The sequence below is a fragment of the Tachypleus tridentatus genome, chromosome 12 (assembly GCF_004210375.1).
Source record: "Tachypleus tridentatus isolate NWPU-2018 chromosome 12, ASM421037v1, whole genome shotgun sequence".
Lineage (NCBI taxonomy): Eukaryota > Metazoa > Arthropoda > Merostomata > Xiphosura > Limulidae > Tachypleus > Tachypleus tridentatus.
In genome coordinates this window covers 130,049,602-130,076,340 of record NC_134836.1, presented here as the reverse complement: position 1 = coordinate 130,076,340, position 26,739 = coordinate 130,049,602, and the positions used below count along the sequence as shown (strand labels likewise).

The 26,739-nt window shown below is 35.0% G+C and overlaps 1 protein-coding gene across 1 annotated transcript in view; it reads right to left on the bottom strand.

The window, feature by feature from the left end:
* The window catches only part of LOC143234688 (uncharacterized), a 33,023-nt gene that overhangs the window by 1,954 nt on the left and 4,330 nt on the right, over positions 1–26,739 (bottom strand). The window contains exons 3-9 of the mRNA XM_076472246.1: positions 22,767–23,041; positions 20,574–20,654; positions 18,556–18,690; positions 14,659–14,767; positions 8,825–8,910; positions 7,654–7,827; positions 984–1,514 (exon numbers count right to left, since the gene is read on the bottom strand). Coding sequence (XP_076328361.1) covers positions 7,768–7,827; positions 8,825–8,910; positions 14,659–14,767; positions 18,556–18,690; positions 20,574–20,654; positions 22,767–23,041 — 746 coding nt within the window. The 3' untranslated portion in view covers positions 984–1,514; positions 7,654–7,767. The remainder of the gene's footprint in view (positions 1–983; positions 1,515–7,653; positions 7,828–8,824; positions 8,911–14,658; positions 14,768–18,555; positions 18,691–20,573; positions 20,655–22,766; positions 23,042–26,739) is intronic.

The following is a 26,739-nucleotide window of genomic DNA, read 5'->3' as shown; positions in this document are numbered from 1 at the left end:
AACGCCACTGTGGTAAAAAACAATCTATCAGATATACATATCAACACAGCATACTGATACAGTGAAAAACCTGGCAGTATAAGGAATTGTGCATCAGATCATGGTCAGACCTGCTATATACTATTAACACCTGCACATTGCCACTACTCTATTCTTACATGAGTGGTATGATGCATGGTTCATCACCCCAGCAGCTAGGAACTGATAAGTGACAAGAACTCCCATATTCCACTAGAATAAAGATGGGATAAATGCATTGAAGAGTCCAGAGGACCACATCACTGGAGACAGTACAATGGGTGAACACAACACACCTTATTTTGAAAAGCAGAACAACCACATCAACAGAGTCAACCAACCAACATCTGGAATTGTACATCAGGTCCACAGTAAGAAATGTCTTAATATCACAGAACATCAAAGATGGGCAGCAGCAATCTCTGTTTCCTTTCTTGTGTGTCTCAGTGCATATGATCTGAAACAAATAAACTTACAGGGTACACGTAGCCTTACATGCAAACTTACAGGGTACACGTAGCCTTACATGTAAACTTACAGGGTACACGTAGCCTTACATGTAAACTTACAGGGTATACGTAGCTTTACATGTAAACTTAGAGGGTATACGTAGCTTTACATGTAAACTTAGAGGGTATACGTAGCTTTACATATAAAGTTACAAGGTATACATAGCCTGACACATAAACTTACAGGGTATCGCCTTAGATTTGTGACCACTTCTGTATTCATGAAAAGGATACAAATGAACAATATTTGAATTAGAAATGAAGATGTATGAAATGTATTGACAATATAAACAGAAACAGTAGTATAATGTGTACAGCATAAAGAGAAACAGTATAATGGATACAGAAGCCACAGATAGGTTGTCTTTCATATTCCTATTTCCACAAATAAAATACTTTAACTCAAATTATTGCCCATGGAAATTGGAGAAACTTTTTTTTTTTTTTTTTACATACCTTCTACCAAGAAATGTTCCTCAGCATGTTTATCTTCCTCATTCTCAACTGTATAAGGATAAGATTCAGTTGAAATTAAGCTCTTGGGTGCTTTGTTGAATGTTTTAAATGTAAACTTTCTAACTCTAGGGTTCAAACTTGGGTAAGTAATATTCCTATTTTCTGTTATACTTTTCTTTGTCATATCATCAGTGCATTGGCTTGGAGACCAATGTTTAGCTGGATCATTTGATGATATATTTTCATCTGCTAACTTGCATTTAGTCAAATTCGACTCGGTCACACAGTTTGACTGAATCTGTGATCTTGGAGTTCCGAAAACAGCTGGGTATCGAGTGGCAGTAAGCAGTCTGGGTGGCTGATGTTTGGGGATCCTAACAGAGGTTGATTGTGAGGCACTGTGGAATTTCTGTGGGGTAGTGAATCTCCTACTGATTGATACTCCAGGAATAAAACCAACAGAGAGACTTCCAGCATCTGTGTTAAACAGAGTTGGCGATCTACATATACTAGTAGATAAATAGGATTTGTCTGGAGAAATGGAGAAGAAAACAATACATGTTTGATCTAAAGTATAAATAGTTCATTCACATCTGGCATTTAATAATTACACAAAACTTAATAATTACACAAACTTAATAATTACACAAAACTTAACGATTACATAAACTAACCTCCTCAAAATTTGTCCAAACTGTTTCACAACATAGGAACACATAATTGCACTTAGAAACTTAAATCTTTTAAATGAATTTTAAATTGAGATTTACCAAAAAACAAACAAGAAATCACTTTGTAAAACAAGCTCTCAAAATAAAATACAAATAGTTATATCAGAGGCAGATTGTAGAATCACCATTATTTATATTACAACCTGCATTCAAAATAGTTATTATTAAGCAGATTTGAATAATATAATTATTTTCTACATAATATTATTAAAATTTGTGTTTTAAGGTAAATAGTGGTTTAACTCAAATTCCAAAGAGAACATCCAACAATTGTTTATCAAACTATTAATAAAAAATTTAATGGGGACAACTTTTTACCTTGTTTTAAAATTGTATGTTTATATATATATTCATTTTAAATGTTCCCTGCATCTTTGATCATATTTTTTCTCTATAATCACTGTATATTTTATAGTTAAATAATATCTATACAAAACATTGAATATTAGTTACTGTTTTAGTGTTACATTTTTACTTAAACTGTAAGGGAAATCAACTGATTTTTGAATAACTCCATACATTGTCATTTTTTCTTGTTTTATAGTTTCCTTAATTGTTTCATGGAAAATGTCTGTAAAGTACAACATTTTGTTTTAAAGAATTCCTTTATGGCTGAATTTTCATGGTTTTATTACACCAGTCTCCGTGCTCTTACCATAAAGGTCGAGAAAAATGAAGAGTGAGTAAATTCTATAACACAGCAGTTACAAGACTTCTCAAGAGTAACCTGGTAACTAGGCATATCACATTAAGACAGCAGTTACAAGACTTCTCAAGAGTAACCTGGTAACTAGGCATATACGTAACAGCAGTTACAAGACTTCTCAAGAGTAACCTGGTAACTAGGCATATACGTAACACAGCAGTTACAAGACTTCTCAAGAGTAACCTGGTAACTAGGCATATACGTAACACAGCAGTTACAAGACTTCTCAAGAGTAACCTGGTAACTAGGCATATACGTAACACAGCAGTTACAAGACTTCTCAGAGTAACCTGGTAACTAGGCATATCATTAACACAGCAGTTACAAGACTTCTCAAGAGTAACCTGGTAACTAGGCATATCACGTGGCAGCAGTTACAAGACTTCTCAAGAGTAACCTGGTAACTAGGCATATCGTAAGACAGCAGTTACAAGACTTTCAAGAGTAACTTGGTAACTAGGCATATACGTAACACAGCAGTTACAAGACTTCTCAAGAGTAACCTGGTAACTAGGCATATACGTAACACAGCAGTTACAAGACTTCTCAAGAGTAACCTGGTAACTAGGCATATATGTAACACAGCAGTTACAAGACTTCTCAAGAGTAACCTGGTAACTAGGCATATACGTAACAGCAGTTACAAGACTTCTCAAGAGTAACCTGGTAACTAGGCATATCACATTAACACAGCAGTTACAAGACTTCTCAAGAGTAACCTGGTAACTAGGCATATCATTAACACAGCAGTTACAAGACTTCTCAAGAGTAACCTGGTAACTAGGCATATCGTAACACAGCAGTTACAAGACTTCTCAAGAGTAACCTGGTAACTAGGCATATCACATGTAACACAGCAGTTACAAGACTTCTCAAGAGTAACCTGGTAACTAGGCATATACGTAACAGCAGTTACAAGACTTCTCAAGAGTAACCTGGTAACTAGGCATATACGTAACACAGCAGTTACAAGACTTCTCAAGAGTAACCTGGTAACTAGGCATATACGTAACACCGCAGTTACAAGACTTCTCAAGAGTAACCTGGTAACTAGGCATATACGTAACACCGCAGTTACAAGACTTCTTAAGAGTAACCTGGTAACTAGGCATATATGTAACACAGCAGTTACAAGACTTCTTAGAGTAACATGGTAACTAGGCATATACATTAATTTACACATTTAGTACTCTAGAAAATTAAACCTGAAGTGAACTTTAAAGTATGTTTATCACTGCCTCATTTATTGAAATAAAAAAGCTGTCTTTGAATTCAGTTTTATTTGGAATCTATTTGAAATATCCATTATATTCATCCTTTCACAACCAGTTTGGAACATCCATGTAGTTGAGTATATTAATGTAATTTTTCTCAATTTCCTTACAGATGTTCTACATTTTTGTTCACTGGATATCAAACGGTTGTATACGTGTACTAAGTCCTTTGCTTAGTTAAAGATTACAAAAGCTGTTCCATAGGAACTTTCATCAGTTTGTCCCTGTGTTTTTGTCCACACTCTGGAGTGAGATAATCCCAAGGGACAACAGAGATAATTATAAAGGTTAGCGACAGTTCAGGGTTCTCTCTTGAATATGACAGTTTAAACAGTTAGTTATTAAAGTAATCATGGATCATGGGATACTGCACTCCAACACTGACTTAAAAGGAGGTTGTAACAGTATATTCTTGTCCTTAGCTGGTGAAGCTACATTTGGAACTACTTTTCCAACTGCAGCTGCCAGTGAAGTCACACACAGTTAGTTATTAAAGTAATCATGGATCATGGGATACTGCACTCCAACACTGACTTAAAAGGAGGTTGTAACAGTATATTCTTGTCCTAAGCTGGTGAAGCTACATTTGGAACTACTTTTCCAACTGCAGCTGCCAGTGAAGTCACACACATGTAAAAAAAAAGGAAGAAACCAACCAATGTTATCAGTAATGACAAGAAAATCCACTTGTAGAGAAAAATATGTATGTAAAAATGGCTGGTTTGGGTTGAGAAACTTTTTATGTAGAGAAGCAAACAACATTTCTAACTTCTTCAGTCATTGTCAGGTTCACAAAGAAAGAAAGAGGTAACTGACCAATAGCTGACCACATGTTTGAAAGGGGGTTGTGTAACTGAGTGTAGGTATGTAGATGGCGTGCTTAGATGTTTGATTATATTTATTGATATAGGTATAAAGGTGTTTCTTTGTATTGGTTTATTTTTAGCTTGACTTGTTGTATAAGTAAGGCTTCTTTAATTTTGTATTTGTTTCTTTATTTAGTATTTGGGTGTTTTCTATGGTTATGTTTTGTTCATTTGATTTGCAGTGTTAGAAAACGTGTGAAGGTGACTTCTTGTGTTCTTTGAATCTGGTTTCCATTTTTCTACTTGTTTCTCCAATATAAAAGTTGTGACAGTTATCACATTGTATTTTATAAATAATGTTGGTGTGGTGTTTGTCAGTGTAGTTTTTACATAGTATAGACCTTAGTTTTGTGCTTAGTTTTTGAATAAATTTGGTATTAACTGGAATGTCATATTTTATTACTAGTTTTTGCCAAATGTTGGTTATTTTTCTGCTAATATAGGGAATATATGGTGTGCAGCAGTATATGGTTTCATGATTTTTTAACAGATCCACCCAACAATTAAACACAGACAAGATACATCTACTTAACAAAGGACTCATCTTTGCAATAGCACCTTGGTACATTCCAACCTAAGAAATTAAAACATGTTTAGAAGACCTAGCCAGGAGACTTGTGATACTTTCCACAGAAAACAAAAACAAGAAAACAACCAACAGAAAGAAGACAACTTCAACAATTTTATTGACATCCAACAACCAAACTTCCCAGAAAAAATTAAAAATTTATATTTTCCAGAAACACCTAAAACATCTTAAATGATTTTTCAAAGAATTTTCTCACAAAACCATCAACATAATTTTACAAAAAGAGACATTAATTCCATTAAAAACCTAAAACAAGACAAAAACATTAAAATTCTTAAAGTAGATAAAGGAAACGCTATAGTCATAATGAATATGAATGAATACATCCAAAAAATGAAGAACATCCTATCAGACACGAACAAATTTAAACCAATACACACAAATCCAACAAAAACACACGAAACACAACTAAACAAATTACTACTACAAATGAAAAAAGCCAACACAATTTCACTGGCGGCTTTATTCCTACTTACACAAAACTGACTCACGCACACCACAAATATCACGGCATCCCCAAACCTCATAAACCAGATTGTCCATTCGACCAATAATGTCCACATATGAATCGTTTAATTACAATCTTGATAAATACATAGCATGGGCATTCTCCAAATATGTAACTTCAGCCAGCTCATTCATCAAAGACTCTTTTAATTTCAAGTCTAATCTAAATCAACTTAATCATAAAGCCTTAATGGCCAGTTTCGATGTTATATCCCTCTTTACAGAAGTTCCAACCACTGAAGCCTGCAAGATAGCCTTGGAACTCTATATCCGAGACCCTAACCCAACTATAGACATTCCCAGCAACCAATTAGCAACCCTCATAGAATTCACCATGATAAAGACAAACTTCATGTTCAACAACCAAAACTATATACAAACAAATGGCCTAAGCATGGGCAACCCAGTATCACCAGTTTTAGCTGATATTTTTATGACACAAGTTGAAACAAGAAATTAACACAACATTACATCCACCACTATACTGGTACAGATATGTAGACTAAATGATTGTGGAATTCACATCTACAGAACACACACTTAATTTTTTCAATCACATTAACTCTATACATCCCAGCATTAACTTCACATGTGAACAGGAAGAAAGCAATCAAATATCATTTCTTAACCTCAAAATTACAAGAACTGATACACAATTTGAAACAGAAATCCACCAAAAAATTACCAATACTGGACTATACATTCCTTGGGACTCAGCACATGAAACAAAACAAAAACTCAACATACTAAGAAACCAAATAAATACAGCCATAAAACTATGCTCACCAGATAAAATTAACAATGAATTAGACAAAATAAAACAATACTTCATCAACATCGATAAGTTTCCTCCACAAACCGTAGAAAACATTACACACACACACACACCTGAACAAAAAGCAAAATTCACTAACAAAAGTAAATATATCCCATGAATTAAAAAATCACGAAACCATATACTGCTGCATACCATATATTCCTGACATCAGCAGACAAATAACCAACATTTGGCAAAAGCTAGTTACAAAATATGACATTCCAGTTAATACCAAATTTATTCAAAAACCAGGCACAAAACTGAGGTCTATACTATGTAAAAACTACACTGACAAACACCACACCAACATTATTTATAAAATACGATGTGATAACTATCACGACTTTTATATTGGAGAAACAAGTAAAAAAATGGAAACCAGATTCAAAGAACATAAAAAGTCACCTTCACACGTTTTCGAACACTGCAAGTCAAATAAACACAACATAACCATAGAAAACACCCAAATACTAAATAAAGAAACAAACATAAAGCATAAAATTAAAGAAGCCTTACTTATTCAACAATTCAAGCCCAGAATAAACCAATACAAAGGAATACCTTTATACCTATATTAATAAATATAATCAAACATCTAAGCATGCCCTCTACATTCCTACACTCAGTTACACAAGCCCCTTTCAAACATGTGGTCAGCTATTGGTCAGTTACCTCTTTCTTTCTTTGTGAACCTGACAATGACTGAAGAAGGTCAAAATGTTGTTCGCTCCTCTACATAAAATGTTTACGTATATATTTTTCAACCAATGTTATTTTATTTATTCACATAGATTCACCCTTGCTTTTATTGTCTTTGTTTCCTTTATTCTCCACATAATATTTCTTCAACATTTCATGGTTTGTTAGGCATTACTGTACCTGAATACTAGATGTCAACATAAACACTTTTTATACAGCTTGTGTTGGTGGTATGAATAGAGGTGATTCACATTTGTAATAAGTCTGATAATTTCTGTTATACTTACATCTCAGCTTGATGTTTGCTACCTTATTTAAAATATGTGAATTTACAACTTTCAATAGATACGATAAGTCACCGGACATTATGCTAATTTGGTTTTATACACGAATATACAACTTAATATATACAAGTTCACCAGACATTATGGGAATCTAGTCTAATATGTGAATATATAACTTAATATATTTGACAGCTCACCACACAATTGTTTTGCTTCCAGCAAACTCTCCTGGGCCATTCTGGCTAAGGTGGCCCCACTTAGTTCTTGAACACAAACCTTGGTCACTTTGTCCAATGGGCAGTAGAAATAAACTAGGTTATTCGGGTTAAGTTCAAATAATGATTTCTTGATGTTGGACTGAAAACACTCACCTAGTAACGACAACAGACACAGAATTAAACATTACATACACATTAATCAAGCTAGTATCCAGTACATATCCAGGTTAAACATACAAGATAGCTTCTTTTAAAATGGTCAACTCACCTGTTGTACTACCACTATACATCAATACCAATAAATCTGCCATGCATAAAGTCAGAAAAAATGTAAGTTCAAGAAGTTATGGTATAAAACAATAAAACTCTATAACTTCAGAACTTTTCAAAGATGGACCTGAAGAAGAAAGGTCCACTTTATAAACCTGTCACAATTCAGAACACATCCAGGTTGAAGATGCATGAACTTTTTTTGAAGTGACTGACTTACCTGTCATAATACCATAACACATCCAGGTTGAAGGCACATGAACTTTTTTCAAAGTGACTGACTCACCTGTCATAATACCATAAAACATCCAGGTTGAAGGCACATGAACTTCTTTTAAAGTGACTGACTTACCTGTCATAATACCATAACACATCCAGGTTGAAGGCACATGAACTTCTTTTAAAGTGACTGACTTACCTGTCATAATACCATAACACATCCAGGTTGAAGGCACATGAACTTCTTTTAAAGTGACTGACTCACCTGTCATAATACCATAACACATCCAGGTTGAAGGCACATGAACTTCTTTTAAAGTGACTGACTTACCTGTCATAATACCATAACACATCCAGATTGAAGGCACATGAACTTCTTTTAAAGTAACTGACTCACCTGTCATAATACCATAACACATTCAGGTTAGCCCCCAGTGGCTCAGCAGTATGTCTCGAACTTACAATGCTAAAACCTGGATTTCGATACACGTGGTGGGCAGAGCACAGATAGCCCATTGAGTAGCTTTGGGCTTAATTCAAAACAACAACATTCAGGTTGATGGTACATGAACTTGTTTTAAAATGACTCACTCACCTGTCATTAAACAAGAACACATCCAGGTTGAAGGTTCGTGAACTTCATTCAAAGTGACTGACTCACCTGCTTTAATACCAGAACACATCCAGGCTTAAGGTACATTTGATATTCTTCAACCAGCTTTCTGTGGATGGTTCCTTGAATTTCTCCTGAAAATTGACACACTGATTAACATCATTATGTCTCCACAAACTAAATGTGACTAATTCCTTTGTCAAATTTCTCTAAACATCAATAAATATAATAAATTCATCTAAATTAGACCATGAGAATTTCAGACTTTTCTAAAATTAATATGGACAAGTATATGTCATAAAAACATCCAGAACCATACACAAGTAGCAAAACACTCAAGTATAAAAAAAATAACATAAACATAGAAATATGTGTTACTACTGTTTTATCAATCAGGTCACACTGAGAAACAAGCGTCAATTATTATAGCACATAATCAGCCCGATACCAAGTATGTAGAGTGAAGCTGTTGACAGTTTAAGAAGTGTAACAACTACAGAAAAGCTTCATTAATGGTTGAAGTTATCAGTAAACATGTCCATGCCAAAAAAATTAAAATAATCACATTTTCTTTTCTGATTTTATTTAAATAAATGAAAACTAAAAATGTGATCTGACCTTGTGGCTAGTACATGATTAGCTATGCAACTCTATGTGACAACTGCCTACCTTCGTGATTCTTGTCTTTCATGCATTGGCTTCCTACTTGAAAATACCTAGTTTTTCTCCTTCAGAACCAATCCAATCAATTAGCAGTCATGTCTATCAAATAACTAATTTTTAGGAAACTTCTTGGAACTATGTATATTCATAAATAGCTGTGCAATAGGTTAGTTATTTTGTAAATATTTGTATACCTCTACTCACCACCCTTACTTTATAGTGACATTTCTGACAGTTCCATGCACAATTCAAACATCTGACAAAACCTGTAAATGCAACAGGACTTCCCCAACTTACAACGCCTTTGTTGTCATACACTGTTTGGGTTCTTCTTCAAACAACGAGTTAAAACTGTGGAGTATCAACAAAGAACCAAGACATATTCAAAGAAAGTTCCACACAGATCTCTGACAACCAGTGTGTATTAGCTCTGTGCATAGGATTCTGTTATCAACCATTTACTGACATATGGTCTGTAGAGAAATGAATAGGTGTGTTTTATGTTGCACACAGCATTGTTTTTAACCTTTATCAACTTCTATAAACAAATGAGAAACAAACTGTTTAATTAATGGTATTTTATTCTATGGTGAAAAACATTTAGTGTCTACAAAAAAGGAGAAAAAACAGAAAAGCAAATCAGAATATGATGTTTGTGATAACAACAGCTCATCACTGGAAGCATACTTACAAATCATACAGTTGTTGTTATAATAACAGCTCATCACTAGAAGCATACTTACAAATCATACAGTTGTTGTTATAATAACAGCTCATCACTAGAAGCATACTTACAAATCATACAGTTGTTATGATAACAACAGATCACTGGAAGCATACTTACAAATCATACAGTTGTTATGATAACAACAGATCATCACTGGAAGCATACTTACTAATCATACAGTTGTTGTTATAATAACAGCTCATCACTGGAAGCATACTTACAAATCATACAGTTGTTGTGATCATAACAGCTCATCACTGGAAGCATACTTACAAATCATACAGTTGTTGTGATCATAACAGCTCATCACTGGAAGCATACTTACAAATCATACAGTTGTTGTGATCATAACAGCTCATCACTGGCAGCATACTTACAAATCATACAGTTGTTGTGATAACAACAGATCACTGGAAGCGTACTTACAAATCATACAGTTGTTATAATAACAGCTCATCACTGGAAGCATACTTACAAATCATACAGTTGTTGTGATAACAACAGCTCATCACTGGAAGCCTACTTACAAATCATACAGTTGTTGTGATAATAACAGCTCATCACTGGAAGCATACTTACAAATCACACATGTCGTGATAACAACAGCTCATCACTGGAAGCATAGTTACAAATCACAGACATGTCGTGATAACAACAGCTCATCACTGGAAGCATAGTTACAAATCACAGACATGTCGTGATAACAACAGCTCATCACTGGAAGCATAGCTACAAATCACACACATGTTGTGATAACAACAGCTCATCACTGGAAGCATACTTACAAATCATACAGTTGTTGTTATAATAACAGCTCATCACTGGAAGCATACTTACAAATCATACAGTTGTTATGATAACAACAGATCACTGGAAGCATACTTACAAATCATACAGTTGTTGTGATAATAACAGCTCATCACTGGAAGCATACTTACAAATCATACAGTTGTTATGATAACAACAGATCACTGGAAGCATACTTACAAATCATACAGTTGTTGTTATAATAACAGCTCATCACTGGAAGCATACTTACAAATCATACAGTTGTTATGATAACAGCTCATCACTGGAAGCATACTTACAAATCATACAGTTGTTATGATAACAACAGATCACTGGAAGCATACTTACAAATCATACAGTTGTTGTGATAATAACAGCTCATCACTGGAAGCATACTTACAAATCATACAGTTGTTGTGATAACAACAGCTCATCACTGGAAGCCTACTTACAAATCATACAGTTGTTGTTATAATAACAGCTCATCACTGGAAGCATACTTACAAATCACACACGTCGTGATAACAACAGCTCATCACTGGAAGCATACTTACAAATCATACAGTTGTTGTGATAACAACAGCTCATCACTGGAAGCCTACTTACAAATCATACAGTTGTTGTGATAATAACAGCTCATCACTGGAAGCATACTTACAAATCATACAGTTGTTGTGATAATAACAGCTCATCACTGGAAGCATACTTACAAATCATACAGTTGTTGTGATAACAACAGCTCATCACTGGAAGCATAGTTACAAATCACAGACATGTCGTGATAACAACAGCTCATCACTGGAAGCATAGCTACAAATCACACACATGTTGTGATAACAACAGGTTAGACATACAAATCACATGGATGTTGTGATAACAACTGTGATGATATTTTTAATTACTGGACAATAACTGTTTTTCTGAGATAGAGACATCTAATAAATTATTCAATCAATGCACGAGTCTGTTTGTTGAATTAATTACCAACAAAGCACTGACAAAATCATGCAGAAATATTCAATCCAATCAGATTTTCATTCACCACAAGGAAACAGTACATGTTGGTTTTATTTTGACATTAATAATAATAATATTTACTTATCACTGCATCCAGTGTGATAAAAATAAAATACCACATTTGTTGATTAGTAGGGCTTGGGGTGCATTGTTTTCAACTAGAGTACAATGATAAATGTTTACAATTATTCATCTATATTTGGTGAAAATACCATCAGAGATAAAGAACAGTGTATGTATTTAAATTCCTAGATCATTATGTTCTAACAAGAAAGTTAAAGATACTCAGTTTTACCAGTGAACTTTATCACACGTGCTTTCCTCGTATACCTTCAATTATCAGCTGGCCGTCTTGGTATGGATTTCTATTAGCTTAGATGTAATTCTCTTACAATACAAACCTGTTCTGTCTTGAAACATAGAATTATCAGCTGGCCATCTTGGTATGTATTTCTATTAGCTTAGATGTAATTCTCTTACAATACAAACCTGTTCTGTCTTGAAACATAGAATTATCAGCTGGCCATCTTGGTATGGATTTCTATTAGCTTAGATGTAATTCTCTTACAATACAAACCTGTTCTGTCTTGAAACATCAGATTATCAGCTGGCCATCTTGGTATGGATTTCTATTAGCTTAGATGTAATTCTCTTACAATACAAACCTGTTCTGTCTTGAAACATAGAATTATCAGCTGGCCATCTTGGTATGGATTTCTATTAGCTTAGATGTAATTCTCTTACAATACAAACCTGTTCTGTCTTGAAACATAGAATTATCAGCTGGCCATCTTGGTATGGATTTCTATTAGCTTAGATGTAATTCTCTTACAATACAAACCTGTTCTGTCTTGAAACATAGAATTATCAGCTGGCCATCTTGGTATGGATTTCTATTAGCTTAGATGTAATTCTCTTACAATACAAACCTGTTCTGTCTTGAAACATAGAATTATCAGCTGGCCATCTTGGTATGGATTTCTATTAGCTTAGATGTAATTCTCTTACAATACAAACCTGTTCTGTCTTGAAACATAGAATTATCAGCTGGCCATCTTGGTATGGATTTCTATTAGCTTAGATGTAATTCTCTTACAATACAAACCTGTTCTGTCCAGAAACATCGAATTATGAGCTGCCCATCTTGGTATGGATTTCTATTAGCTTAGATGTAATTCTCTTACAATACAAACCTGTTCTGTCTTGAAACATAGAATTATCAGCTGGCCATCTTGGTATGGATTTCTATTAGCTTAGATGTAATTCTCTTACAATACAAACCTGTTCTGTCTTGAAACATAGAATTATCAGCTGGCCATCTTGGTATGGATTTCTATTAGCTTAGATGTAATTCTCTTACAATACAAACCTGTTCTGTCTTGAAACATAGAATTATCAGCTGGCCATCTTGGTATGGATTTCTATTAGCTTAGATGTAATTCTCTTACAATACAAACCTGTTCTGTCTTGAAACATAGAATTATCAGCTGGCCATCTTGGTATGGATTTCTATTAGCTTAGATGTAATTCTCTTACAATACAAACCTGTTCTGTCTTGAAACATAGAATTATCAGCTGGCCATCTTGGTATGGATTTCTATTAGCTTAGATGTAATTCTCTTACAATACAAACCTGTTCTGTCTTGAAACATAGAGATTATCAGCTGGCCATCTTGGTATGGATTTCTATTAGCTTAGATGTAATTCTCTTACAATACAAACCTGTTCTGTCTTGAAACATAGAATTATCAGCTGGCCATCTTGGTATGGATTTCTATTAGCTTAGATGTAATTCTCTTACAATACAAACCTGTTCTGTCTTGGAAACATAGAATTATCAGCTGGCCATCTTGGTATGGTTCTATTAGCTTAGATGTAATTCTCTTACAATACAAACCTGTTCTGTCTTGAAACATAAAATTATCAGCTGGCCATCTTGGTATGGATTTCTATTAGCTTAGATGTAATTCTCTTACAATACAAACCTGTTCTGTCTTGAAACATAGAATTATCAGCTGGCCATCTTGGTATGGATTTCTATTAGCTTAGATGTAATTCTCTTACAATACAAACCTGTTCTGTCTTGAAACATAGAATTATCAGCTGGCCATCTTGGTATGATTTCTATTAACTTAGATGTAATTCTCTTACAATACAAACCTGTTCTGTCCGAAACATCAATTATCAGCTGGCCATCTTGGTATGGATTTCTATTAGCTTAGATGTAATTCTCTTACAATACAAACCTGTTCTGTCTTGAAACATAGAATTATCAGCTGGCCATCTTGGTATGGATTTCTATTAGCTTAGATGTAATTCTCTTACAATACAAACCTGTTCTGTCTTGAAACATAGAATTATCAGCTGGCCATCTTGGTATGGATTTCTATTAGCTTAGATGTAATTCTCTTACAATACAAACCTGTTCTGTCTTGAAACATAGAATTATCAGCTGGCCATCTTGGTATGGATTTCTATTAGCTTAGATGTAATTCTCTTACAATACAAACCTGTTCTGTCTTGAAACATAGAATTATCAGCTGGCCATCTTGGTATGGATTTCTATTAACTTAGATGTAATTCTCTTACAATACAAACCTGTTCTGTCCGGAAACATCGAATTATCAGCTGCCCATCTTGGTATGGATTTCTATTAGCTTAGATGTAATTCTCTTACAATACAAACCTGTTCTGTCTTGAAACATAGCACTAGCTTCAGCTCCTTTAATATCTATTTCTTTTATAAGTACAACCAAAACTGGAACCTTGCCATTTGGGAGTTGTTTAGTTCTTGCCTGAAAATATCAATGAAGAGAAAAATCATACTTTACAGTTTGGGTCAAACATATTAGTTTTAAATTTACTAAACCGTACATGTAAAACACCTATTGATCTTACATGAAACACTGACTGATAGTGACTAAACCTTACATGTAAAACACCTACTGATTGTACATGAAACACTGACTGATAGTGACTAAACCTTACATGTAAAACACCTATTGATCTTACACGAAACACTGACTGATGGTGACTAAACCTTACATGTAAAACACCTATTGATCTTACACGAAACACTGACTGATGGTGACTAAACCTTACATGTAAAACACCTACTGATTGTACATGAAACACTGACTGATAGTGACTAAACCTTACATGTAAAACACCTATTGATCTTACACGAAACACTGACTGATAGTTACTAAACCTTACATGTAAAACACCTACTGATCTTAGATTGACTGATGTGATATCCTACAGAACTTGTTTAAAACACTAAACCAACTGATGTGGGATCCTACAAAACTTGTTTAAAACACTAAACCAACTGATGTTATATCCTATAGAACTTGTTTAAAACACTAAACCAACCAATGTTATATCCTACAGAACTTGTTTAAAACACTAAACCAACCAATGTTATATTTTACAAAACTTGTTTAAAATACTAAACCAACTGATGTGATATTTTACAAAACTTGTTTAAAACACTAAACCAACTGATGTGATATCTTACAGAATTATTTGAAACACTAAACCAGTGGTTCCCAACCTTTTTTATGCCCTGCACCCCTATAAAATTTTAATATGTTCTTGCACCCCTCACAGTAATTATTTATTTAAGAATAAAGGTGAAGGTGGCCAAAACATATTTTTATAATTAGTTTTTAATGATATATAAACAAAAACGAAACATTTGGAAAAGAAAAATATTACAACAAACTAAAAGTTACATAAACCCTACATGGTCTACAAAAAAATAAATTTTCATCCATGCATGAAATAATATTTCTTTGAATTTGAAATGTTCAAATGTTCATAAACCAATTTAAATTTAATGACTCTTTTGTTCCTGTTTATTTCTTACGAGTTTTACAAAGCGTGGTACCTTGTTGCTGATAGCAATCGGCAAGTCTGCATGTGCATCCAAGAGATTTCTAAATTTTGTCTTGATTTACAAAAGGGCACTAAATCCAAACTCACATAAGTATGTCGTCACATAAGTATGTCGTCGCTAGTGGGATGAGCACATTTAGTGCTTTTTCACAAAATCTTGGAAACACGTCCATTGCCCAACACCAATATTGTTCCAAAGTTTTGCTTTCAAACTGCATTTCAAGAACTCAATTTGTACACAGTTCAATAAGATTTTCAGTTTTTCATCATCCGACATATTATCCAAATTGAAGAAGTATGAATTCATAATCCATTCTTCAGAAGTTTCCAGTTCTCCTCCAAAATATCCATGAAATGACTTTGATTCCAAATGATCCACAATTTCTTCACACACACACATGGACTCATCCTCACCTACTATTTCTACGAGTGATGGAAAATTTAAAAGATTCCCTCTTTTAACTCGTCGACACCAAAGATGTAACTTTTCGCAGCATTTCAATATGTTTGTTCTTCCCTTGAAGAGATACACTCAGGTCATTCATACAAGTGAAAATTTCACTCAAATTGGCTAGCATTTGGTTGAATTCTTGTGACTCTATTTCTCATAGCAGATCATAGTTCCTTCAGAAAAGTTTTGACTTCTTCTCGCAGTTCAAAGAAGCACGTTAAAGCTCTCCCTCGTGACAGCCAGTGGACTTCTGTGTGGAAAAGCAAAACTGAATGCTCACTTCCAAAATCTTCACAAAGTGACTTGAAGAGGCTGTGGTTCAGAGCACAACCCCTAATCCAGTTGATGGTCTTCACAGAAGTGTCAAGGACCTTTTTCAACTTTGTTTTTGATGACAAAGCATGTCGATAAAGAAAACAGTGAGTATCTTGCAAGTGTGAAACCTCTTGTTTCATCAGTGCAAAAAATCCTGATTTATTTCCTAGCACAGCAGGGGCACCGTCGGTACACACAGAACCAATGATTTGGATATCTAAATCATATTTTGCAAAGAAGTCGTTCACACACTGGAAAATATCTTTCTCTTTTGTGGTTGTTTTCAAATCTTCACAGAACAGGAAATCTTCCATTATGGCACCATTATGAACATACCTCACTAGTGCCATGAGTCAACTGCAATTTGTAACATCAGTTGTTTTGTCGAATTGGAGAAAGATTTTCAAGGGACTAGCCCTGATATCTGCAATAACTTGGTCCAAAATGTCCAAACTCAAATCACCAATTCGGTTTTGAATAACATTATTTGATAATGGCACTAATTCAAGCTTATTTGAGGCTTCTTTTCTCAGAACAATTGTTGCCATTTCTAACGCACACGGTTTTATCACCTCTTCTGCAATTGTATGGGGCTTCTTTGATTTGGCTACTTTATACGCCATGTGGTATGAAGCCATCAGCAATGGTTTGTCAGCAGATATAAAACATAATTTTAGAAGGGTTGCTCGAGAATCAAAGCAGGCCCTTATACCTTTCAACGATTCAACATCATGGTCTGCAACAGCTGCTCCACCATGTCAGTTTTTGAAGTGTTCCTGAAGCTTAGATGGCTTCAAGTTTGCATTTGAAAAGACAGCATCACAAAGCATGCACTGGGGTTTTTGCAGATCCTCAGTTGTTCTGATGCAAGTGAAACCAAACTTCACATAATCATCATTCCATTTCCTTTTCTTTGACATAATGAAGTTTTTTGCACGAACACAGAATCAACAATGCACTGACTACCATAGCATCATGCATGGGTTTATATACTCTGAGAAACTTTCTAGAACATTCTCGAATATATGTCACATGACGTCATAGATTAATTCTGGATACTTCTGGAAGTTTCTGGAATCACAATCACGTGAACACATAACATAAATAAATAATAGACACTTCAAGACGGCATTCATGAACATAACCTAATTAGTTGTGCCGAGTATTTAGGTCACGTTTACGTTTCGTGTGTTGTTTGTTTACAGTTGTACATTAAGATTTCGGTCTGCGCCGGTGACTGTACAAACTATAGTTTATTGTAACAAGGTAAAAACTACGTCAAAACAATAAAAATAAGAGATAAAAATGGAATGCGATTTTTGAATATATAGGACAGTACCCTTAATATAAACAAAAAAAAAACTAAAATGTTATCTCGCACCCCTTAGGTCAGTTATATCTTTCTTTCTTTGTGAACCTGATGATGACCGAAGAAGGTCGAAACGTTGTTCACTCCTATATGTAAAATATTTTCTCAACCAAAACGAGCCGTTTTTACATATATACAACAGATGTTATATCCTACAGAACTTGTTTAAAACACTAAACCAACTGATGTGATATATTCTACAGAACTTGTTTAAAACACTAAACCAACTGATGTTATATCCTACAGAACTTGTTTGAAACACTAACCAACTGATGTTAACTGCTGTTATATTTTATAGAAGTTGTTTAAACCACTGAAGTGACTGATGTTACATCCTACATAACTTGTTTAAAACACTAAACCTACTCATTTGTATCTGACATTAACTGATGTTAGATCCTGCACACAATGGACCTACAGTATGTCCATACTGTGACAGAAGATAAGAGAACACAAATATTTTATTTACACATTTTCTACATGTTAACAACTTTTAAACACAATAACAGTTAATCTCAACAAAGATATAAAGTCACAGTCCAACCTACCTTTCGTACAATCCAACTGATGTTAAAATTTAGAATACTATTAGGGTCACCATCTCTGATTTCTAGGTCATTCAACATGTTTGTCCATGGAACCTTTGTAAATTCATCTTCCACAGTCTGAGAACTTGGGAGTTCCTGAAGATATGAGTAATGTCTAACCTTTGATATTATCTAAATTACCAACTCTATTTATTCATGTCATACCGTGTATATAATCTGATTATAAATAACTACCATATTTAATTTAACACTACACAGCTAAATATTTCATAACAAAAACTAACGTCTGTAGGTAGAAACATTAACATGTAATAATGTATACGAGGACTGTTTGAATTGCGAGGCTCCAGTTGGTTCCAGGGGAATCCTCTTGGTGTTGCTAGGTTCGCACAGATCAGCTGATTATGATGCCATTTCCCGATTGCAGATATCTTCATTTGTGTATTAGCTACGCGGTTTTAAGTGAAGTGCGATTTTTTCGTTTGGCGGATTTCAGAATGAATGACCTGAAGGAGCAACGACTTGCTGTGAAATTTTGCGTTAAACTTGGAAAATCTGCGACTGAAACTTTTGCTATGCTTAATACGGCGATGTTGCTATGAAGCGTACGGCATGTTTCAAGTGGCATGAATATTTTAAGGATGGTCGACAGTCCATTGAAGATGATGAGCGTCCTGGATGTCCTTCCATCGCCAACTGACGACCCACACGTCGACAAAATCAACACCCTGGTGCGGACAAATCGACGCCTGACTGTCAGGAGCTTGCTGAAGAGTGGGATATCAGTTGGATCTTGTTACGAGATTTTGACCAAAAATTGAAGATGCACCGCGTTGCTGCGAAACTTGTGCCTCAGAACTCGTGAGTTTTTGGCCAAACACTTCATCACTGTTCTACCCCACCCCCCCTACTCACCTAATCTTGCTTCTTGCAATTTTTTCTTGTTCCCCAAACTCAAAAGACCCTTGAAAGGAAGAAGATTTGAGATGATTCCCAAGATTAAGGCAAATGCGACGAAGGAGCTGGAGGACATTACAAAAGAAGCGTATCAGGACTGTTTCAACAAGTGGAAACACCGTTGGGATAAGTGTGTGTGTCGGGGAGGAGAGTACTTTGAAGAGGTCCCAGACCTGTAACTTCTAAATAAAGTACATTTTGTTTTATGACGTCAGTCCGCGTATTTTTTGAACAGCCCTCGTATTCATATTTACAAGATTCCAACCAATGTTATTAAAAGGTTCCCAACGTTATTACACCACCAGCAGCTGTTTAAACAATACAAGCATGGGGTAATTTACTTCAAATGATTTGAGTGGAGCCAGTCAAACATATCTTTCCCATTATCAGTTACTAATGGTCAGATTTTACTTCCCGATTGCTGCCATTGGTGTGTGTGTCTTATACCAAAGCCACATCGAGCTATCCACTGTGTTGGGAAATGAACCACTGTTTTTAACCCGAGTACTGTAGAAAGGTTCTCAACTGACATAGCAACTCTAACCCGAACACTTATGAAGAATGCCTCAGTAGAGAAACTAACATGTCGTTTGCTGTTTCTTCCAACTCTCAGTTTCAGTCCATTAAAATTTGAAGGGGTCCCAGACCTTCTAAATAAAGTACATTTTGTTTTATGACGTCAGTCCGCGTATTTTTTGAACAGCCCTCGTATACTATTGGTATAACCTCTATATCTCAAGTTTGTTTACACACAATGTAAATAATGACAAATATTACCTCAGTATTTGAAGTCTGTTTCCATAATATTTGATTAAATATTTTTCCTTAGAAGGTTATATTTTCATATTTGATATACGTCATCTGGCTTCAATTCCTTTCAAAGTACATAACGTCACCTCATATAATTGTTTTCATTCAGTATGAAAATGTTTTGCTATTTGTAAAACTACTCTACATGGAATGTATGAGCTACAACTACCCAACTTGCTTACAATGAGTTTATTTAAGACTACAATCTCACATACAACTTTACTAATAAATGTCTCCCAAACAATACATACAATAGCTGTTGGAATTACTGGAGGCTTTTCAGGCACTGGAGAATCCAGAGTAGAAAACTCTAACGCTGATGGGCCTAGTTGCTAAAACAAAGAAAGTTATTCATTTTTATGACACAATCCTGTAGAAAAACAAACTTTAGTTAACACACTAGAACACAAAATGTTACCAGCTCCTTGAGAAGTGCACTGAAAGTTAATTTCATACAGGAAATCACAACATTCTCCACCCTTATTCAACATGTTGTGTAGAGGGTTTGAATGAACGATTGTTAAAATTGAAAAGAAATGCACCACTAACTTAATCAAAGTACTAACATCCCAGCAATTCTAATACAGCCAGTTTCAATATGCCACTATTGCAGATTATATCTGTTAATGTATTTCCATTTTAATAAATTACTACATATTATAATAAATACTATCCTTGTTAACTACTTCATTTTATAGGAAACTTAGGAGACAAAATATTAAAAATTATAAATTCCTTATGTTAAAGGTACGATAAAATTAAAATATTTTCATGCCTATGTCGCTTACTCAAAGCTGTTAACAAATGTAATGATCACTACATCCTGGTATAACACCACTCGTTAACCAATAATCCCAATGTACTGGTATGACATTACTCATTAACCAGTCTAATGATCCCAATGTACTGATATGACATTACTCATTAACCAGTCTAATGATCCCAATGTACTGGTATGATATGATTCATTAACCAGCCTAATGATCCCAATGTACTGGTATGATATCATTCATTAACCAATGATCCCAATGTACTGGTATGACATTACTCATTAACCAGTCTAAAGATCCCAATGTACTGCTATATCACTCACTAACCAGTCTAATGATCCCAATGCCCTGGTATGATATCACTCATTAACCAATGATCCCAACGTACTGGTATGACATTACTCATTAACCAGTCTAATGATCCCAATGTACTGGTATGATATCACTCATTAACCAGTCTAATGATCCCAGTGTTCTGGTTTCTGGTAAGATATTCTTCCTCACCAGTCTAATGATCCCAATGTTCTGGTTTCTGGTAAGATATTCTTCCTCACCAGTCTAATGATCCCAATGTTCTGGTTTCTGGTAAGATATTCTTCCTCACCAGTCTAATGATCCCAATGTCCTGGTATGATATCACTCATTAACCAGTCTAATGATCCCAATGTTCTGGTTTCTGGTAAGATATTCTTCCTCACCAGTCTAATGATCCCAATGTACTGGTATGATATCACTCATTAACCAGTCTAATGATCCCAATGTTCTGGTTTCTGGTAAGATATTCTTCCTCACCAGTCTAATGATCCCAATGTACTGGTATGATATCACTCATTAACCAGTCTAATGATCCCAATGTTCTGGTTTCTGGTAAGATATTCTTCCTCACCAGTCTAATGATCCCAATGTTCTGGTTTCTGGTAAGATATTCTTCCTCACCAGTCTAATGATCCCAATGTTCTGGTTTCTGGTAAGATATTCTTCCTCACCAGTCTAATGATCCCAATGTACTGCTATAATTTCACTCTAATGATTTACTTAAACACTATATGTAGTCACATGAGTACTGCATACAATTAAACCTTCTGTCTATGTTGCCATAGACACCACACACACAAATATATAAACACTGCTAACTTCATATAAATTATCCCATACAAGTGTATAAACACTGCTAACTTCATATAAATTATCCCATACAAGTGTATAAACACTGCTAACTTCATATAAATTATCCCATACAAGTGTATAAACACTGCTAACTTCATATAAATTATCCCATACAAGTTTATAAACACTGCTAACTTCATATAGATTATCCCATACAAGTTTATAAACACTGATAACTTCATATAAATTATTCCATACAAGTGTATAAACACTGCTAACTTCATATAAATTATCCCATACAAGTGTATAAACACTGCTAACTTCATATAAATTATCCCATACAAGTGTATAAACACTGATAACTTCATATAAATTATCCCATACAAGTGCTGTCAGTTAAGTGATCTAGGCCTACTGTACAACATTCTTTGCACAGACAATTATTGTACATTTTGTTATACTTTGTTAATGGCATATTTTTTGCATATTGCCTAAGTTCATTTTTTATGGTAATAATAGAAATCTAGAAACTGTAAATATCTAAGCTTACTTTCAAGAAACACTCACCAGGTTAGGAAGTAACCCTGCAGGACCTGGGAACTTTCTTTTCCTTGGTTTTTTACTTAATGGTGTGTCTTTTCCTTCTTTTCTTGGGCATGAATTATAAAGTTTCTGTTGGTGTTCTGCCATGTTACTTGACAAGACTTGATTTTCTTTCTCAGAACTCAACTTATTATTTTCAGAGTTTAAAAGACTGGAACTGTGGTACGGGAGCGTTTTTGAGATAGCTTCTAATGACTCATCATGTTGGTTAATTATGGGTGTCAGATGGTGGTTACTTTCTGCAGAAAGTTCATTTTCTTTAGGTTGTATTAAAGATAAGTTTAATCATCTCATATTGATTTAAGACCTGTTATTATCTTCACTAATAAATTAATTCCAGTTTGTTAACACTGAATAAAAATTGCATAAGTGCATAAGCCAGGGATCTGCAATCTGAGACAACTAGATCCATATTATGTTGACTGTTACACATTCAACCTTTTTGCTTCTCAATATATAAATATGTTCAATGATTACAAAACCAATATAACTGTGACAAATGTTTTGTTATAACGACAACACTCTAAAGTAACCTAAAAATTATTAACACTTATTTTATGGTTGAACTTAAAATACAAATGAAAATATATAACTAATAGTGCTGGTAAGCAAGTTTTGTAGACATTGGTAAAATATAGTCAAATAGTTACTATATAAAATATAGTCAAATAGTTACTGTATACCTAAAGGTACACACAGTATAGAATCTTTGTGATGAAATATTTTATATGATTTTTAGAGTGAATAAAATAATTTTAAAGTTGTCAAGTGAAACCTGTTAAGACACTGAATAAGTTCTGCAGTGTTATGTACCTAAAAACAAACTTGTAATATATTAGTGAAAATAAATAAATAAACCTTCAAAAGACTTTATTGTAGAACAGTACAATAAACTAAATATTCAAAGAATGTATGACAATGAAACCAAACTAAAACTTGAACACTAAATAATATAAATCACCACCAAGTAAAATATTCCACAAACTTGTAAGTCTTAGAAAGAAGTAGCTTTGTCAAGAATCACGTAACATTCCAGGATGTAAACTCTTTAAATGTCTCTCAACTATTCTATGTTTCACAGAAAATAAGTCAAACTATGCTTTCCCTTATACGTGTAGTACTAGTGTTTCTATACTGTTTCTAATCAAAAGATAAAGTAAAATATTAGACCACATCAGATACAACTAAATTGTTATTCTGATAATATATACCTTGTTCATAAACTCAAAATTTCCAGATATCAAGATAGAGAGAAATACTAATTGCTGCTACAATGACAGTAAAGCATCAACAGTTTTATCAAAAATTACACCCAACTATCTGCAGTGTTCCTATCACACAGGAAGTCCTGTACACACGAACTGCATCACTTTACACATAATTAAAACATTAAATTTAACTTACTGAAAGTGTTTTAGTTTGTTTATTTTCAAATAAAGACAACAACTGTTCATTTCTTTTATTGATTTTAGAAATTTTACTTTCAAAATTACTGATATAAATACTGAGCCAAAGAAAGAATCTCTGTAGATCCCACTTGTCACTTTACGAGGTATGTTAAAAAAATACGCTGACTGTTAGAATTTGCTGCTCCAGTTGGTTCCAAGGGAATCCGCTTGGTGTCGCTAGGTTCGCACAGATCAGCTGATTACGACCCCATTTCCCGATTGCAGATATCTTCATTTGTGTATTAGCTACGCAGTTTTAAGTGAAGTGCGATTTTTTCGTTTGGTGGATTTCAGAATGAATGACCTGAAGTAGCAATGACTTGCTGTGAAATTTTGTGTTAAACTTGGAAAATCTGCAACTGAAACTTTTGCTATGCTTAACACGGCTTACGGTGATGTTACTATGAAGCGTACGGCATGTTTCAAGTGGCATGAACGTTTTAAGGATGGTCGACAGTCCATTGAAGATGATGAGCATCCTGGACGTCCTTCCACGTCAACTGACGACCCACACGTCGACAAAATCAACACCCTGGTGCGGGCAAGTCGACGTCCAACTGTCAGGGAGCTTGCTGAAGAGTGTGGGATATCAGTTGGATCTTGTTACGAGATTTTGACCGAAAAATTGAAGATGCACCGCATTGCTGCGAAATTTGTGCCTCAGTACTCGTGAGTTTTTGGCCAAACACTCGATCACTGTTCTTCCCCATCCCCCCTACTCACCTGACCTTGCTCTTTGAAATTTTTTATCGTTCCCCAAACTCAAAAGACCCTTGAAAGGAAGAAGACTTGAGATGATTCCCAAGATTAAGGCAAATGTGACGAAGGAGCTGGAGGACATTACAAAAGAAGCGTACCAGGACTGTTTCAACAAGTGGAAACACCGTTGGGATAAGTGTGTGCATTGGGGAGGAGAGTACTTTGAAGGGGTCCCAGACCTGTAACTTCTAAATAAAGTACATTTTGTTTTATGACGTCAGTCTGCATATTTTTTTAACAGCCCTCGTATGTTATCCACTCTGTAGCTTTAAATTCATTACATGTTTTGTTAACCAAACCAACAAATCTATACATGGTTGTTTTTCTTCTCAGAATATTTACAGTAATCTCTATTCCTTACACCGCTACTGTAGAGGTTTATGTGCCATAAACCTTGAAAGAACCTTCTACCCATATACGTATTAATATCTATTGCACTACAGCTCTCCAGCAACACAACTGCAAAACTTCCTCCATGTGCACACTTCAGCTCTCCACCAATAAAACTGCAACAATTCCTCCATGTGCACACTACAGCTCTCCACCAATAAAACTGCAACAATTCCTCCATGTGCACACAACAGCTCACCACCAATAAAACTGCAACAATTCCTCCATGTGCACACTGCAGCTCTCCACCAATAGAACTGCAAAAATTCCTCCATGTGCACACTGCAGCTCTCTACCAATATAACTGCAACAATTCCTCCATGTGCACACTGCAGCTCTCTACCAATATAACTGCAACGATTCCTCCATGTACACACTGCAGCTCTCCACCAATAGAACTGCAACAATTCCTCCATGTGCACACTGCAGTTCTCTACCAATATAACTGCAACAATTCCTCCATGTGCACACTGCAGCTCTCCACCAATAGAACTGCAACAATTCCTCCATGTGCACACTGCAGCTCTCCACCGATAGAACTGCAACACTTCCTCCATGTGCACACTGCAGCTCTCCACCAATAAAACTGCAACAATTCTTCCATGCGCACACTGCAGCTCTCTACCAATATAACTGCAACAATTCTTCCATGTGCACACTGCAGCTCTCCACCAATATAACTGCAACAATTCCTCCATGTGCACACTGCAGCTCTCCACCAATAAAACTGCAACAATTCCTCCATGTGCACACTGCAGCTCTCTACCAATATAACTGCAACAATTCTTCCATATGCACACTGCAGCTCTCCACCAATAAAACTGCAACAATTTCTCCATGTGCACACTGCAGCTCTCCACCGATAGAACTGAAACAATTCTTCCATGTGCACACTGCAGCTCTCTACCAATATAACTGCAACAATTCTTCCATGTGCACACTGCAGCTCTCCACCAATAGAGCTGCAACACTTCCTCCATGTGCACACTGCAGCTCTCCACCAATAAAACTGCAACAATTCTTCCATGTGCATGAGTACATGCATTAGAACAAAGAATTAAAATACTACATTGAGAAGAGAGTAAGGAATTAGTGCAGACAAATTACTAAAATGGGCTTCTTTCTTAGAATAAAATCAATAAGGAAAACCATGAAGCATGTAACCCATTACAAGAGGAAATCCAAGTGGGGCATCACTTAGTCCAAAACTGAATCCATCTCAAGCAGGGGAATATTCTTTGACCAATAGAAGAAGTAGAAAAATACATTGCTTAAATTTGCAGATGATTTGATTTATTTTTAGCTTTGTGCAAAACTATATAAGGGCTATCTGCAGTAGT